Below are 17,154 nucleotides of genomic sequence, written 5' to 3'. Positions count from 1 at the left end.
GTTGTGGCCTGGGTATGCACCAACACCCTCGAAATACCCGCGGGCTCTTTCACCGTTTCTCCGAGCAGCACATACTGCCGATATGTGATTTACTTCGTCTCTCACGCGTTCGACTTCGCGATTTATTTTTGATAGGAAAGATCCCATGGCTTGGTAGTTTCTAGCTTGAATGAATAGTGCGAACGTGTATGCGCTGGCTCGAGTGCTTGCGGTAAAGTGAATGGAGATGACCGAAGGATAGCACCGTGACGACGACAGTAATTTGAGAGAAAGAACCGATGAAGAGAACTGACGAGTGTCGTGAACTTTGGGAAAGTGAATGAAAGGTTCAAAAGACAGTTCCGAGAGATGTTCATACTTCTTGGCTGTGCCGTAGCGGATATGAGGCACGGTTGAGAAGGCGGCTATGCTAGGCGGAAGTCATTGTAGTAGTTCCGGCTGATACATTGTAAGCACATAAATCCTGCTGCCTATAAAAGAGAACAAAAAAATCCTAAGACAGTAAGTAGATCAAACAAACACGAAAACGTCGTACCCTTGTTGATAATCGGTATCAACCACCACCTCCACCTCCACCATCTCCTCCTCCGCCATAGCCTCCGCCATCGCCGCCATAGCCACCACCGTAGTACATTCTACCAGATGTATTTCTGGCGTTTGTCCCGTCGGAAAGTATGTAAGGAGGGCCAGGCGGCTTCCCTGGGTTGGGTCCATATCCGTCTTGATCGTGCTTTGCTCCGGCGAGCTTGCTTGACATGCAGCCCATGACTGGCGTTAGGAATCGTCTCTTCTGTATCTGATAATGATGATGACGATTCAAGATATTGGTTACGCAGTGCGGGAGGAGACTATGGCTGTTACAATAGTAGTGAGCAGTGATCCGCAGGTTTGAGCAGTGAGCTTACTGTTGGCGAGGCGATCGCTGATCGGGAGTCGCTACATAAGAATCAAGTCATGGTCGTTGAGCATCTAGCATCATATATCTTCTCAAACTTCACTATTCAGCTGAACGTTGTGTGGTTGCGACAAGTACGAGAAAGGTCGTGTGATAACGCCTGTGGCGTGCGCCTCTTCGCATAAACTGTTGCTTTCGCTCACAGCTCCATGTAAGAAAACTTGGCTTCAACTCAGGTCCAGACTTTCACAAGCCAAAGGCACATTTCAGAAATATCTTGAGAATCTATATTCGATGCAATAATTGATGCTGGGTATATAAGCGACAGTAACAAGAGATGCACAGCGAGGTAATTCGACGCTAACAATTAGAGACGGAAACAATCCGCGCCGTCGCAAGAACTTACGGAAGAATTGCGGAGTAGGAACAGAAGTAGAAGTTCGGAGGCGCGCAAGTGACTTTTTTAATGTGGATTCAGCCTGATGGACTGCCTTGGAAGTGCCTTGAAGGCGTGCGGCGGACTGGGCCTCGGCACGGACGGACATTGGATGGGAGGACCGACACGGAGCCACCGGTCAGTCGGTAATGCGCGATCGTCTCTCCTGGGAAAATAATGCCGCCGGAGAAAGACCGCAGAATATGCACCGGCATTTGATGCAGATGTGGAAACCTGTGGTCACAGCAACCGGAATGTGGAGGTGTAATTGAGCGGTGATCGGTTTCGAGGCTTGTCGCGAAGATAATCGCGACAATATATCGAACCACTGCCAGACATCCATGTGGTGGGCGCACAAGGCTTCTGGTACGTCTTCCTTCAGACCGCGCCCATGAGGAACTTCCAGTGGAAATCGGTGCTGGTAATATCGAGCGACGGAGTCACGTCCCGTAGACTCGGTAATTTCTCCACTCCATTGGTCGTACCACTCCCGTTGATTTTAGGCAGTGACAGATTGTGGAGGAGAGACACAGTCCGTCCCGAGCCTGTCGCTAGCTCAAATGTGTTGCCGTTCGGGCTTCCCCTGCCCATTGCATCGTGCAGCGCTAGTCGCATGACTGAAGTGATGCGTCGGAAGCGTTCAAACGCGTCTTCTTGACTGTCTTGAGCATCGCGAGGGCGAGGCATTTGCGAGGATAGCTGTTCGCGATAGTAGTCGAATGACTTCGCTATTTGGAGCTCGCTAGCGTCCCAACCCGGCATGGGCGAGGCGTGAATGGCCAACTTGCTCAAGCTGGTGATGGTGTTGATCAGGTTGAGCCAGTCGATCAGCGACACGAAATCGAAATGTTTGGTCGGGAGCTTTGTGCTGTTGTCGAGGAACTGTTCGACGGACCGGACTAGGGTGACGCGTAGTGATAGTTGAAAGCCCGAAGCCCACGGTGTACTATCGCGATCTACGAGATCGATGGAAGCTGCCGTTCGATACAGGTGTATGCGTGCTGCAAGCTGTAGCCATTGCAGTATTGCTAGTCAGGAATTAGCAATTGCGAATGTTACAGTGATGTGACTGCTTACTGAAATCTTTCGCTTGCAGCTTGGATGCAAGACGAATATTCTCCCACTTATCGCTCAGTCGTTTGACTTGTGTACGAACCACCACTGCTTGCTCTGACTGGTTACGAAAAGTCTCCTCCACGTCCTCCATATATTGGCAGACATCCGTTAGTATTGGAAGGACGGCGTCTGACGTGTTTTCCCACGATGAGGCCAATTCTGACGCGTAGTTCCGGAGCGTGCTGGTATGCGTCATTGTCCTTGCCTTGACTGGCTCCATCAGACCCAAGTTGGAAGATAGGTAGTAACATCCCAAATAAGCCCGCTTAGCTTCCCTGTCTCGCGGGCTTTCCTTTTGGAGAGGACTCCTCACAGTCCTCCCTATACTGTCCAGACCCAGGTCGTGCGCGATACCCAAGCACAACTGGAGAAGCATCGTGATCGAAACGGCTTGGACGTCCATGTAATGATGATGCCAGGCTATGAAGACCAAGAGCCCCTGTAGAAGGTCCAAACTCTTTTCGCCTTTCATTATCCGGACCATGACCACTTTACGGAACTCTAGGCTCAGTGCTCTTTGGAGCGGGACCGAATCGTAAGAAGAGACTGTTAGCACAGCAAACATCAACATCGGCCGGCTCTGGAAGAGGTCCTGACAGCGGGCGTCTCTCGGTAGGGATACAAAGGGGAAAAAGTCGACCATGCTGCGATACGTCTCGAGCAGCATCTGCATGTGCACCAGGCTGATCGATCTGATCACAGGATCCAATCGGCCAAGGCAAGACAGTGTGTCGTTCATTGATTCCCAGAATGACGCCGAACTTTCGGACTGATTCGCATGAGCGGGAAGTGATAACGTCCTGGGAGCTGGTGGCATCGATACAGGCGGAGCGGTGATTGGTGTCGGCGTCGGCATTTGCTGTGTGGAATCCAACAGTTGCGATGGGATGGTGGCTACCGATGGCAGACTACATTGCGTCGGAGCCGGCGCCATTGTCGCAACGATAGCAGACAACTTGTCCAATTTCTTGTCGAAGTCGCGCAGCTTGGTGGGTGTTTGGCCATCGCTGCGCGCCTTTGCTGGCCGCCTGCGCGCAACATGTTCCACACACTCGACTCTTGCCTTTTGGCATCTGGGGCACGTGTCATTCAATGTGGAGCAAAAATATGGCTGGGGTAAACAAACCTCTGACAGAGAGCCGGCGTGTCAGATGGAACGCAGCGAACCTTGTGTTTTCGACAGCGCTCGCACGCAAAGGCGTTCCCTATCCTCCCTTCTTTTGCGTCCATGGCGGGGACAGAACTGGCAGTCTTGGGGGAAGGAGAGCCATCGGCCTCCGGCTGGGTACCCAGGCTGCTCATGTGGGGAAGTCCGATCATGTGGTGCCAAGTCCGGGGTCAAACTGCAGTTGTGAATTGAGTCCCTCAAACGCGCGTAACGGGTGCACCAGAGATCAACGCTATGCTGACAGGGCGGAAGGCAATGCCGCAAGCCATTGCATCGGAACAACTTCAGCACAAGAGCCTTTGAAATGGGTTCCGCCGAGGGCCCGTCTATGTGGCGGTGCGAAATGATCAAGATACCTCGGGTAGTATATGTCGGTATATTGATGGTCCGCTTGGAACCGGTTGCTTACTCCCGACGGTCTGGGGGCGTGAAAGCCGCCTAATTGCCCTGGCGGAACTGCTCCGAAGCTCCATCCGGCACCAGTGCTGATAAGTCCGTCATGTCAACGTTGCGCCTCGAATTGAATGGACGGCAATGGTGATGGCCTCCAGTGCTCGCTATAGCAAGCGGCGCGACGCTACCGTCATAGTTTCCTCGCTCTTCTCCGCCCAATTTCAATCATGACTCACATCTAGTGCCACAACCACGACGAAATGACCCAGAAAGCGCATCGCGACTATCAGGATGGCTTCGCCGGGAGGATAGGATGGGGTAAACGTCCGGCGCTGCTACTTGTCGATGTTTGTAACGCCTACTGGAACGATGCCAGCCCATTGGACACCAAGTCGAACCCTGCGTCTGCGGCGGCGCCCGCGTCCATCGCAAAACTCGTCTCTGCCGCCCGCCAAGGCAAAACGCCGTTGATCTGGACGCGAGTCGAATACACGAAGCCGGACATGTCGGATGCGGGCCTCTTTTACAGCAAAGTACCGCTACTCAAGCTGTTCCAAGTCGGCTGCGGGAACGGGCTTGAAAGTTGGTATCCTGGTTTAGAGCCCGCCGCTGGTGAAGTCGTCGTCCCCAAGCGCTACCCGTCCGCATTCTTCGGGACCGATCTGGCTGCGCAACTCCAAAGTTGCAACGTCGACACTGTCATAATCTGTGGTGTCAGTACAAGTGGTTGCGTCCGCGCGACTGCCCTCGATTGCATGTGCTTTGGATTTCGACCAATGGTGCGGATCGACTCGGCAACGCATGAGTCCCTGTAAATGTCACTAATCATCATTCCAGGTCGTGGGAGAAGCATGCGGTGACTTATCACCTGCGGTCCACAAAGCAAACCTTTCCGACATCAATGCAAAGATGGCGGATGTGGTTTCTGAGGATGAAGCAATTCAGAAGCTGCAGGCTGGATGGAACTGAGCGGGCCGCGCGGCTACGGTACCGCGCCGCAGAACTAGTTCCAGGAGGTAAAGCTTCTGTCGCTGTCAGTTAATACAGTCATCTAGGTTCCTCTCAAGCTCGCCTACATGAAGCCGAGCAAGTTTCTCGTGTACGAGACTGTGTCACGAAGGCATGTGGGGATGGTGGCCACCACGAACGACAAATAGCACGGAAAATTAATAAAGCATACTCCAATTTCGAGAAAGAGCCAAGGGTAACGAAAGACGGACTGTAGAAGGCGTAGTCAAGGTCCATCATCTAATAGGAAGGTGTTGAGCGTGGCGTGATGGTCCGTTCTTTCTTTTGACTAACATTTCACTTTGGCAACCACAACCCAGGCACTGGGTTCACACAAGGCGATTCTTCACTATTCACTGTTTTGGAACCACTGCTTCACTGCGCGTTACGTTATCACTCAAAATCACTCACATCGCTAGTCACAATGCCGACAAAACCTTTTAGCAGAACCCACGAGTGACAACGAGCAGGCACGTGTCTGGTCTCCGAGCACATTTGCGCGTTTGCTATCGAGCACGGCATCGGCGTCTCTAGATACACTTTCTAATCCACAATACACTCGAAAGCGACGCGACACTGTGCCCAAGTCAAGCACATCAACCACACTTGAAGTCTTCCGATCACAATTCTCCGCCAGCGCCAGCGCCACTGCCAAAGAGGTTTCTGACATGAAGCAACGAAACTCAGCGCTCCCGATACTACAACACACTCCTTATCCCGGCGCAGAACCGGTGCCCGATTGCGTGTGGGTATGCTGTGGATGCAGAAGAAGATGGGAGACGAAGGAGGTCGGCAATATCTGTGTCGGCTGCAGTCACAAATACTCCGTTGACTGTTGCCAGCTTGCCGGATAGCAAGGCATTGCTTGGGACGAGGAGATGACACAAGGACAAGTTAAGGTGCGCCGGTCTACGTTCATGATCTAACAAAGGCTAATATAACGGCATACTTCAGCTGGTAACACCCAGCGGTCGAGAGTGTGTACGAATTTGTACTTGTAGCCATGGATGAACGTGCTGGTGGCAAGCGCAATCAACAAGGATATCCATTGGTATGCATCCCTCTTCAATGCCATGATCTACGAAATTTACTCCGCTCATGCTTCACATAGGCAAAGTGCTGTACTCCATTCGCTCCTCTGACACAACTGCTGGGCACCCATTCAGCCATAAAGCTAACGCCTGATTCTGCTTAATCTCTCCGATGGCTCGATTTGATTGCATCCCTTCCATACACCATCACGCTCCTCATCGGCGGTACTGCCATCTCTTCCGACCACTTTAATTCAGGTCCTCATGATTTGGTGCCCAGCGACCACGGCAGTTGGAAATCTCGCTGGGGGCCTGCCCCAGACGACTTCTTCGGTCTCCACATGGCGAAGATAGGCGGAGGCGTCAGCTCATGCGCGCACTTCCTCCACTCGTCGCTCGCTTCTGACTTCTCGTTATCGAAAGCAATCTTCAGCAGAGACTGAAACCCAAACTTGTCGTAAAGCGGTTTTCCCATGGCAGAAGCTTCCATCCAACATTCGAGATCAAGCCCGTCCGCGCGTGTGATACCAACGTGCATGAGATGAGAGCCAACACCGCGATTCCGATGAGCAGGGTCTACCGCCATCCAGTTGAGTGCTAATACAAAGTCAGCGACAGGAAGAAGATCATTTTGACTTTTCGCACAATCACGTTTCTTCATCCGGAAATAGCGCGTTTGAGGGAAAAGGAAATGCTCCACTTACCACAGTGTGGCCGCGTCATCCAATTCGCTCGCGGCCTGTACACCTGATTGAGTATTGACTCGCAGAAGCTCCGATATTCGCCCTCGGGCCACCATGGCGCGGTCAACTTTGGTGTGCCTGCAGCGAATGGGTTGACAGTCGAAATAACCCATTGCGAGCAACCGACAGTCTTGTTAGTGACTGTGTCGAAGGCGTAGAACCAGTGACTGGAATTGTCCTCTTGGTGTTGTTTCCAGAAGCGTTGTTTCGATTCGGCGACGGCGAGGTCGCGATGGGCGCTCGTGTAGCCAAGGACCGGGAAGAACAGTTGCATGAACGGCTCATAAGGTGTGTAGTTCGCAGCCCAGATAACATCCAGTATCTCATCCAGCTCTTGCTTTGTCTTTGCCTCCCGGATCACGTATCGTTGTCCCATCGCAGCGGATTGGTGATTGCGTCAAGCCATGGCGACATCGGCCAGGTAAAGTAGTCTGCAAGTGCGCTACCTCGCCGCCGCTGCGCATTGACAGCGCAATCGGAGATATAGCTTGACCCAAGTATTGGACATCGTAGATTGCCGTGTTAGGGTGAAGTTGCCCAACAAGGAAGGTACCGTCGACACATTTAGCGTCTTGGCGAGGCTGGCAAGTAACACCCTTTTGCCCCAGCACACCTTCCCCGATAGCCCCTCACTTTTACACACATCCAGCCACTCGGTAGCACTTGTATCGCTATCATCATCTCCAGATGCTTGCGACCTTCCTCGATCGTACGGGCGCCGCAAGACAGATTTCTCGGCGATGTAACGATGGACCGAGGCTGGTCGCGTCGCTATTCATTCATGGTCCGCGCTCGGAGCGGTGCGATTGGGGTATGGTGTTGTCGGGACGGGCTTGCGACGTATGTTTGTGAAACTCGAGGCGAATTCTGTGACACCCAATGAGCGCGCTCCGTCTTATGGAGCCGCGGAGGCTTGCTTTCTACATTCTCTCCACAAAGCGGATCGAAGAATGGAGCGTCCTCCAGCATATGCGCCAGTCTGCAGCGATGAACAGGAAGAAATCCTAGCAGAGCTAGAAGAGAAGGATGGCGTTTCCTGGAACTCTAAGAGTACTGAGATCATCCCGACCAACACGCGCAGCTTCGTGGCGTACATGTCCATCCTGCTGCTCTCTCTTTCAGCGAACATTCTCCTGGTGATGGACAATGCAAGGCTTCGAATTGCGCACAGTCCAGCTAAGAGCAACTACAGTAAGTGACAGCCTGATCGGTCTGATGCTAGCTCACGAAAATCAAAGGTGGATTAGCCTACGATACTACTGTGCCATATCACGCGACGACAAAGTACTGGCATCCGAACGCCAGTGATAGTGATATGGAAGCGGCATGGGACGCCATTGACACCAATGCCATGGCAGTCACGCTCGACGACAGATTCGCAAAACGTGTCGGTCTACCCAACTCTACTCGGTTTCCATGGGATACCGAGAGAAGCATCTACTACGTCAAAGGAATCCATGATCTGCATTGTCTTGTACGTATACATGATGATGTTTGTGTTCATCCGCTGATTGCATCAGAAACTCATCCGGAAAGCCATTGTGTCAAAGCATAACGACGACCCACAGCCCTTCAATCTCCTTCACATCTACCACTGCCTTGACGGACTTCGGCAGGACATCATGTGTAATGCGGACGACACACCGATACCAGCCCCTGTTACACACCAGTCGGGCAAAGGTCAGCTTCGACAGTGTCGTGACTGGGACAAGCTGATTGCATGGGCCACGCGTCCTGATCAACATGCTTGTTACGAGTTTGACGATTATCGCGAAGCGACGAACACACTGGAGAACTTTGCATTCTGTCCCCCGGGTTCGCCTTACCGGGAGTTCCAAGAGGCTTATTTCCAGTATCATGGACATAAAGACGCGTATGAGCTGTATGGTGACGAAGAAGAAATCGTAGTTTTCTGAAGTCGTGGCTGAGACAAGCCTTAGGCATACCTGGCGTGGGAACGTTCCTGGCCGTTTGCGCCAATTAAAATACGAATGTACCTGTTTTGAAACTGAATCGCGGTAGCAGGGACCGCTTTATCGTCAGAACTTCCGATGAACATGCAACTTAATATCGATGGAGGCTACACTACATGATCAGCATTAGCCACTAATGGTCGAACGCCATGGATCGGAAGGGTATGTACCTCAGATCTGCCCTGACCACGAAAAGCGTCAGGCAAACTCCGCGGCCAACTCCAAGGTCTACCGATGTCCCATGCCGTCAACGCTTTCTTATATCGGCCCGGGTCAACTGCATTGTTACGATGCCCGTGCGGCGAGAAGGCAAAAAGCGCAGTGCGACACTGGCAGGAGTAAGGCAATCATAGAGAGTGGATGAGCGGCGCCGAAGACGTGCGCGTCTGAAACTTCGGAATGGCATGATTACATGCGAGAAGTAATAGTTCCGAAAATACTACGCTGAGGTACGTAGCAGTCGACACATATATTTCGAGGTGAAGAACAGCAACTTCAGCACCATCGTCTTCCCATTCTCCCACACTATTCTTGACGTACGCAAGAATATCTTCGGGCGCGTATACCTACTGACGCCGAGTAGAACCAAAAGATCTCACCAAGCATATCAACTATCAACTACCTGCCATGCACGCTACTATCGCTCTACTTCCGCTGCTTGCCTTCGCGATGGGCATCGCTGCAGCTCCAGCACCCCTGCATCCCGTTGCCCGGGCCGTACCAGACATCAACGAAGTCGCCCGAAACCCGGCTCCCATCGATCATCATGTCGGTTGGGACGACCATGGCAAACCGACGCTCGGAGATATCAGCCACCTCAGTCCAGAGGACATCAAGAAGCTCAAAGACCTCATCAAGCATCTACTTGGTGGCAGTCACTCTGCATAGGAGGCTGTCGGAAGTCGTACATGGGGGAAGTGATATCATCCAAGGTATGCGCTTGAAACTTCGCTTGTCTAGGATCTAGCTAAGAAGTGTAGCCCCCGGAATTCTTTTACAGACAATCATGCCATCTAATTGCGCATACGAAAGAGGTGGAATCCTTTTCCCGCATGCGTCGTCGCTCTAGCCGCCAGGGCCGCCATAGCAACATGATCAAATACGACTTATTTCGAGATGTCTACTGCTGTACCTTACTCGCTCAGCCCTGAACATTCCGATCTGTCATGGCTAATTCCACGGCCTTTTTCATGCAACAACCTGTGAGCAGCCATCATCTGTCGGGCAGCGCCACCACTGCAGCGACCGCCCCACTGCGAGCTCGCGTATCAATGGAACACTGCACAAGATATGTGCTGGCAAATGTTCCACGACGGCACTGGCCAATTGACCATCAATCGCCTGGCAACGTACAGTCGTGACACATTGCCGAGCCTGGTGTGTCACAAAGGTCACACCACGGTAGAAGATCCCAGAGTGAGCTAATCAGCGATCGGAAGATGACGAGTGTCGTTGTAGCTAGCGAGCTAACATACTGGCTTTCCTCCGCCGCTTACTCCCGTAGCTTCCGACGTGTACCTTTCACTAACATACCAGCAAATCCTAACCTGACCCGAACTTCCGGCGCAGTAGCACAAACACCTCTTTGAAACAGAAGAATGTTCAACCGAGGATACACAAGCGTCTGGCCGACCTTTCATGTTCGTCCCTCCGTGTGGCTACACCTGCGCAACGTCGTACCGCCGCTTCCTGATCTCGCAGACCCCTTTCCCCCGGTCTACTAACAATCCAACTGACTTCGCTTGTTTGCAAGTGTCTCGCTCCAAGATTAAGAGCGGATAATGACAGCGTGTGCTATGGTGATTGTGAGCGAGCCCTCAATGCAGGTTACCTACACGGTGGCAGCTCGCAATCTCACATTACTTGCACGTCATGTCGGTATTATTAGACGGTTGAGCGCGTTTGTAAGCTCCACCTTCATACAAACGAACAAACGACCTGTTTGCACGCCTTCCCTTGTCTATTCTTGCGCGTGATAGGCCGCGCATAATACCTCGCTACCTATTACTGGCGCACTCATTTTGTCGGTATCTAGCCATTCTAACCTCGGATACGATGCAATGATGCCGCAATCTCTTTTTGCTTCTTCCCATCATCCCCTCCCGCGCGAACCGGGAAGCAGCGCGGATGTCGGTCCGTACATCAATGTGGTTACGTGGGTTCTCTTGATTACCTCCGCGTTGGCGGTCCTGACTAGGCTTGTTACCAAGCGTGCGTTGAAGCGGAGCTTAGATATTGACGATGGTTTTGTCTTGCTGGCTTTGGTATGTCACGTTTGATTGAGCTGGATTATCGTTTCAAATCTCGCTTTTGCTGACTGATGGGGAATAGATTGCGACTATAGGATCTGGTGTCTCTGTTAGTGTCCAGTCAGGTAATGGCCTTGGGCGAGACATCCTGTTGTTGACTGAGGATCAGATCTTGGCGTATCAGAAAGTAAGCGGCTTAGTGACCGTTGACTACATTGACATCTTGCTAAGTTCTTTTGTAGGCCGAGTATGCGAACAAGCTGCTCTATATCGCAACTCTATGTTTCGCAAAGTTATCCATCATCTCGCTGCTAAAGATTCTGACCGCATCAAAACTACACCGGTACTTAGGCTTGCTACTCACCGTCTTCATCGCTTCTTGGAGCATCCTGTCCGGACTTGTGTCGGCGTTTCAGTGTGGCGCTGAAGAGCCATGGCGCTTCCTTGAACGAGGAGGGAGATGCTTGGACTTGGTATGTAAGAATTCTGCCGTCTTCAATGACATTGCTGACACTTCGAGGAGGCCGCTTTTTGGCAGTCCGTGGGCGTCGTGAACATACTGACGGATCTGGCACTCATACTGATCCCGGTTCACGTAATCATGACGCTACAAATGAGCACGAGCAAGAAAATTACGATCCTGACGTTCTTCGGTGCACGATCACTGTAAGTTTTGCATATAACTATCATAGTAGTCTTCTACTAATGCGCCACAGAGACATCGCAGCGACTGCCGCCCAAATGGCGTTCCTCCACGGCTTCGCTTCACCCAACCCGACGAAAGACCTCTGGACATGGACACTCGTCACCCAGATCATTGAGTGCATCACCATCCTCACATCATGCGTACCCTACCTACGACCGCTCCTGGAGCACGTCCCATCAGGCCTCTACGGTACCGACACGATACGACACCGAGGTACGACCACAGAGCACGGCTACTCGCAGCAAAAAAGCGATTCGTATCAGCTCTCCAGCATCGCTTCGAAAGTCGGTGGCGGAACAAAACATAGTCGAAAGACCCAGGTGGAAGGTGGCGGGCTCAAACGCTTTCTACCAACGTTCTCGCACAATAGAACGACAAATGCCAATTCTGCATCAGGCATCCCTGGAGGCCCTCCGCGACCCGACGGTGAGATGGATGTTGAGATAACAGCTGTACATCACAAGCATGGGGATGAGAAGCGGTGGGATGACAAAAGATGGGAGACTGCAAGTACGGGAAGCTTTTCGAAGATTCTGAAGACCACTGTTGTTAGTGCGGAGTGGGAAGACGTAGGAGCAAAGCGTGGTGATGCTTCTAGTGATGAGATCGCTATTTTACGTTGAGATTGACTCGGTAGAGGTGCTTTTGCCGCAGCATCAAGACTTCTATACCCATTGATCTGGTGCTGAAATCTAATGAACCCAATGCTGCACGATCTTCATGATTCCTTCACCGTATCAGAAGAATTACGACACGTTTGTTGACCAGCGTCGACGTCGAAATGCCTGATTACTGTGACATCATAGGCGTGAGATTACAGTCAACACTCCGGCGACGTGGTATCCCCATGGGCTTGTGAAGCTGTGCGAACGTTTTGCAGTGCCAATCGTCTAACTGACGTACCACTTAGCTGCGAGTACCCAATCCAAATTGCTTATAGGCTAGAGAACCTTGAATGAGCATAACTTGCACGCGACGTGGGTCGAGCCCGATACCAAGTCCGGCATTCAAGTTAGCCCCACGCTTGCTTCAGTCAACAGGAAGTCGTGCGCGTTTTTGGGCTTTCGCCCCCTGTAACATGCCGCACTTAGACTTCTACTAGGAGATGTAACGAGGCATGCCTGTGGCTGCATATGTCAGCCTCTAAGAGTAGATCGAGATGCAACACGCGTGAACTGCATCTGCGCAGGTTCCCGACAATAGTACGATGTCTGAGAGTCACGCTGAGGCGTGCAGGTGATGGTAGTGGACTCTGTGCAAGGGACAGAATAGCTAGACGCCACATTGAGATTGGCCTGGTTGTGTTCTGGTAACGCATTCTCTGCTCGCATGGATCCTCTTGGACACAAAAGTACTACACGACTCGTTTGGAATGCTGGAACAGATATCGCAATGCGTCATGATAGCCGTTGAGAATGCGTGCACGGATGGAGGAGGCGGCTTCCACATGGGTAGCCGATTACTAACTAGCGTCACACAAGATGGAATGAACCCCGGAGCCACCCCTTCCGTCTTCCCTCATTCCCCAACCACCGCACCGCTCATCGTCCAATTCGTGCCACGGACAATCTGCCGGGAGGTCTATGCCTTCGACTACAACGGTATGACAGCCGTTATTGTGACCACATGCCGCATGCTCTACCCTCGATCAGCATGCCGAAGGGAGACTACGGCGGCCCAATGTTGCACGCTGAGTGACATGCAGCGACGAATGACGCTCTGAACCCCTTTTCGCGATTGAAAGCCATCATGATCTACTGCTGAGTTCTGGAGGTACGAACGCCTCTTTCATGGGCATATGCAACGCGCGACACCCCGGTGCAAACACACATCTGTCCGTTCCAGCATCGACCATGACGTTTGACAAACACGCGAAGACTGGGGAATGTTAATTTCGCCTCTGCCACACTTTATGCATACGAACAAGGGGTCTGCAGGAATGCATGTCACCGCTTTGCGCAGGTTAGGCACCCAATGGTGTGCGACCGAGGCACCAATCAACGCCCGTTTCACTGTGGGGTGCCCTCTGAAACTACGACTGCAGTGCGATACGTCGACTTGCGAGCTGCCGCCGTCACTGCAGAGAGCCTACAACTGCCTTTGCGGTGCGAAACGTTGGCTTGGTGTCTTTCACTCGGACGCTTAGTTGCATTGCCGAGCGACCGCCTCCTAGACCGACCTCACTACCGTCTTTGCCGGCGATCACCGTACTACCGCATCCACCCGTGGACATCTGCACATGGCGCACGTTACCTCTGGAAGAGATATATATCGAGATTTACTTGCATTGCATGCGTCCTGTATCACGACCCACCTTCTGGGTATCTTCTTTCCTTTTCTGGCCCACCTGCTTGCCCGACATTTGTTACTACGTACTGCGGTCGTATCCGTCTTGTTGCTCAACACGCCGCGGATTGAACAGCTGGAACCAAGGCTATCATGGAGAAGCATATCGAACTACAGAGGTTCAACCATGAGCCTCTGCGACCGAGGGGCCGGGGCTCCATTTCGGAAGGCAAAGGCCGGCAGTTCGACAACGACAGATATGAATTGGCGAAAGTGGGAAAGAAGCAGGTGCTGAAGGTATGCTCACTTTTGACAATATGTTTGCGCGGTCTGATCATGGTAGCGTCGCTTCGGACTGGTGTCTATGACCGGTCTCTCTTGCGGGTTGATGTGCACCTGGGAAACTTTGCTTGTGTAAGTGAATGTGATTGATACCACCTACTTCGCTGACGTCATGGCAGTATCTTCTCGATAGGCTTCCACAAGTAAGTACCTGATCTACACAGGAAGTCGGCAGCAACTGACGATGTGATTACAGCGGCGGACCTGCTGGCCTCATCTACGGCTTCATTCTGATTTGGCTGGGCAACTTCTCCGTCTTCGTCTGTATCGGTGAGCTTGCGAGCGCCGTTCCGACTGCTGGTGGCCAGTATCACTGGGTCTCTTTACTGGCGCCGCGCTCAAACAGGAAGTTCTTCAGTTACGTGACCGGTACGTTCGTTCACTTGCAAAGCCATCGCAATTATATTGATCATCTTAGGTTGGCTCACTGTCATCGGCTGGATCGCAGCTCTTACTTCTGTATGCTACTTTGTAGCCGATTTGATCCTGCAGTTGGTCAGTCTGAACGATCTCGAGGGCACATATGTCCGCGAAGGCTGGCACGGCACACTCCTCCTCTGGGGTATACTGCTCTTGTGTGTCTTCATCAACGTCTTTATAAGCGGAGCGCTTCCCACGATCGAAGTCGTCGTCCTCATCGTCCACATCCTTGGCTTCTTTGGCATCCTAGTGCCGCTGATCTACTTGCCATCGAGCCACAATTCGGCCAAAAAGATCTTCACGATGTTTCACAATGAAGGAGAGTGGAGTACGCAGGCTCTGGCCTTCTTTGTGGGACTACAGGGCAATGCTTTGGCATTCGTCGGAACAGACTCAGTCGTCCATGTGAGCTCAATATTCCCAATTTGTGTTTCATTGCTAACGAATTAGATGTCTGAAGAGGTAAAGAATGCCAGCACCGACGTTCCACGTTCAATGCTTCTCAGTCTCGTCATCAACGGCACATTGGCATTAGGAATGCTCTTCGCCGTTCTCTTCAGCGCCCACGATATCACAATTTTACTCAAAGACCAAGAAGCGACAACTGCGCCTTTCCTCCGCATCTTCACACAGGCTGTCGGTTCCGAGGCCGGTGCTACAGTCATGGTTGCAATCATCGTCCTACTCGAATTCTGCAGTGCAATGGGGTGCCTTGCAGCTGCATCGCGCATGACATGGTCGTTCGCCCGAGACCGCGGCCTCCCTTTCTCACGCGCTCTCAGCATGGTAAGCACACGTACCCATAAAAACACAAACCAAGAGCCTTCAACTGACACCCCACAGATCGATAAACGCAGCACCATTCCCGTCGTCTCCATCCTCGTCGTAACCGTCTTCGCCGCCCTCCTCGCCCTCATCAACATCGGCAACAGCGCCGCCTTCAACGGCACAATCTCCCTCGTCCTAGAAGGCTTCTACCTCTCCTACCTCCTCGCCATCGGCCTCCTCCTCTGGCGCCGCGTCCGCGGCGACCTAGATAACCCGGACTCCTTGCTCACCATCTTCAACGAAGCGCAAGTGGATGAAGCGTACGACCGCAGTCTGACCTGGGGTCCGTGGCGTCTCAAGGGCGCGTGGGGCGTTGCGAACAATGTTGTTGCTATTTGCTACCTTACTCTCATCATCTTCTTTAGCTTCTGGCCTAGCCAGCCCCATCCGGATCTAGTAAATATGAACTGGGCGGGTGTGGTGACGGGGGCGGTGGCCGCATTTAGTGTGGCGTACTACTTGTTGTTTGCGAAGAAGTCGTATACTGGGCCGATTGTCGAGGTGGATCCTCATGTGTTGTGATGGGGTTCGGAGTGAGGCTATTAGGTACCTGTAGGATCAGTGTGCAACGGGACGTGCGAGAGGAACGCTTCGGTCATGGCATATGGCTGGTGTTTGTGTGTAGGATATGTTAGGTGAAAAGTTCTGGGACGTAGAGGCTTACGGTTGAGCTTCAAAAAAAGCGTGGGATAGACTGAACATACCATCAATCCGACATAACCTAATAACAATATGATGTACCTTGCGATATATATCTACGAGGCCTCGAACAGCTGCCAATGCCTCTCTACACTAGCTTGGACAAACCTTTCTAAACTTCACTCACTGTACACCGATTGGAACGAAAAGTTGTAATCATAATCATTCGTTATCATACATAACTCATAGCATGATGACATTTGCCTGTATATGCGCGCCTTCCAAAGCCAAAATAGTACTCATGAGCAATAGAGCGTGAGAAAAGAAGAAGAAGAAGAAGAAGAATCCAAATAACCGGCCGTAACTCATAAGAAAACATCAAAGAGAAAAGTGCTGCACCAACAGCCCCATCTCCACCCACTTCCAGCTTCCAGACAGAAGCATCCAGATGCTCTGCCACTTTTCCCCTCCAAAATCGTGTTGAAAGTCCCAAGCTTAAGAAAGCGCCCCCATAGCCAACGCCACAATCTTAGGATTCGGTTTATCCTTTCGAACCAGAACTACCAGAAGAATCAACGAGCCGTTCAAAGAAGTGTGCTAATGGGCCGAGCGAACAAGGGCTAACCTACCCTTCCGGTCTCTGTCAACGCGCATAACCTCCTTGCGGGGCGTACGCTCAACAAACTCATACTCGCGGTCGCCCTCGCGCTCGTACTTGAGCATGCGGCGCTCCTCCTCAAGGAAGCGGATTTCGTCGCGGATCTCGCGCTCGGAGCGCCGGTCGTCGCGGCGTACGAGCTGTCGGCCTTCGGGGAGGAAGGCTGTGGCGGGGCCGTGGATGGCGGCTGAGCGGTCGATTTCGACGTAGCGCTCGTGTTCGTGGATGGAGGGGGAGGGGGCGCGCTCTGAGGGGGCGTAGAC

General features: G+C 52.3%; 7 protein-coding genes across 7 annotated transcripts; 4 read left to right on the top strand and 3 right to left on the bottom strand.

Annotated features, from left to right (window-relative positions):
- Window positions 1-1,709: 1,709 nt before the first annotated feature.
- On the bottom strand, window positions 1,710-3,749 carry J4E92_005421 (uncharacterized protein; the record flags this gene model as incomplete). The annotated part of the gene is made up of 3 exons (XM_051496803.1): window positions 1,710-2,359; window positions 2,409-3,520; window positions 3,574-3,749. The coding sequence occupies 3 exons, from the start codon at window positions 3,747-3,749 to the stop codon at window positions 1,710-1,712; spliced, it is 1,938 nt and encodes a 645-aa protein (XP_051352463.1).
- Window positions 3,750-4,268: 519 nt separating this feature from the next.
- J4E92_005420 (uncharacterized protein) lies at window positions 4,269-4,977 on the top strand (the record flags this gene model as incomplete). Its single annotated transcript, XM_051496802.1, has 2 exons — window positions 4,269-4,787; window positions 4,846-4,977. The coding sequence occupies 2 exons, from the start codon at window positions 4,269-4,271 to the stop codon at window positions 4,975-4,977; spliced, it is 651 nt and encodes a 216-aa protein (XP_051352462.1).
- A 1,332-nt stretch (window positions 4,978-6,309) lies between these two features.
- On the bottom strand, window positions 6,310-7,166 carry J4E92_005419 (uncharacterized protein; the record flags this gene model as incomplete). Its single annotated transcript, XM_051496801.1, has 2 exons — window positions 6,310-6,644; window positions 6,752-7,166. The coding sequence occupies 2 exons, from the start codon at window positions 7,164-7,166 to the stop codon at window positions 6,310-6,312; spliced, it is 750 nt and encodes a 249-aa protein (XP_051352461.1).
- Window positions 7,167-7,740: 574 nt separating this feature from the next.
- On the top strand, window positions 7,741-8,706 carry J4E92_005418 (uncharacterized protein; the record flags this gene model as incomplete). Its single annotated transcript, XM_051496800.1, has 3 exons — window positions 7,741-7,981; window positions 8,029-8,264; window positions 8,311-8,706. The coding sequence occupies 3 exons, from the start codon at window positions 7,741-7,743 to the stop codon at window positions 8,704-8,706; spliced, it is 873 nt and encodes a 290-aa protein (XP_051352460.1).
- Window positions 8,707-11,625: 2,919 nt separating this feature from the next.
- Window positions 11,626-12,341, top strand: J4E92_005417 (uncharacterized protein; the record flags this gene model as incomplete). The annotated part of the gene is made up of 2 exons (XM_051496799.1): window positions 11,626-11,678; window positions 11,729-12,341. The coding sequence occupies 2 exons, from the start codon at window positions 11,626-11,628 to the stop codon at window positions 12,339-12,341; spliced, it is 666 nt and encodes a 221-aa protein (XP_051352459.1).
- A 1,816-nt stretch (window positions 12,342-14,157) lies between these two features.
- J4E92_005416 (uncharacterized protein) lies at window positions 14,158-16,116 on the top strand (the record flags this gene model as incomplete). Its single annotated transcript, XM_051496798.1, has 7 exons — window positions 14,158-14,301; window positions 14,348-14,418; window positions 14,466-14,489; window positions 14,543-14,715; window positions 14,765-15,171; window positions 15,217-15,552; window positions 15,610-16,116. 7 exons carry the CDS (start codon window positions 14,158-14,160, stop codon window positions 16,114-16,116), a joined length of 1,662 nt encoding a protein of 553 aa, XP_051352458.1.
- A 714-nt stretch (window positions 16,117-16,830) lies between these two features.
- Window positions 16,831-17,103, bottom strand: J4E92_005415 (uncharacterized protein; the record flags this gene model as incomplete). The annotated part of the gene is made up of 1 exon (XM_051496797.1): window positions 16,831-17,103. A coding segment is annotated over one exon (273 nt), but the record flags the coding sequence as incomplete, so codon positions are not given.
- Between the last annotated feature and the right edge of the window lie 51 nt (window positions 17,104-17,154).

This window comes from Alternaria infectoria (assembly GCF_024043175.1).
Source record: "Alternaria infectoria strain BMP 0036 chromosome Unknown scaffold_8, whole genome shotgun sequence".
Classification (NCBI taxonomy): Eukaryota; Fungi; Ascomycota; class Dothideomycetes; order Pleosporales; family Pleosporaceae; genus Alternaria; species Alternaria infectoria.
The sequence above is the reverse complement of the archived record's forward strand: the minus strand, read 5'-3'. Positions and strand labels throughout refer to the sequence as shown.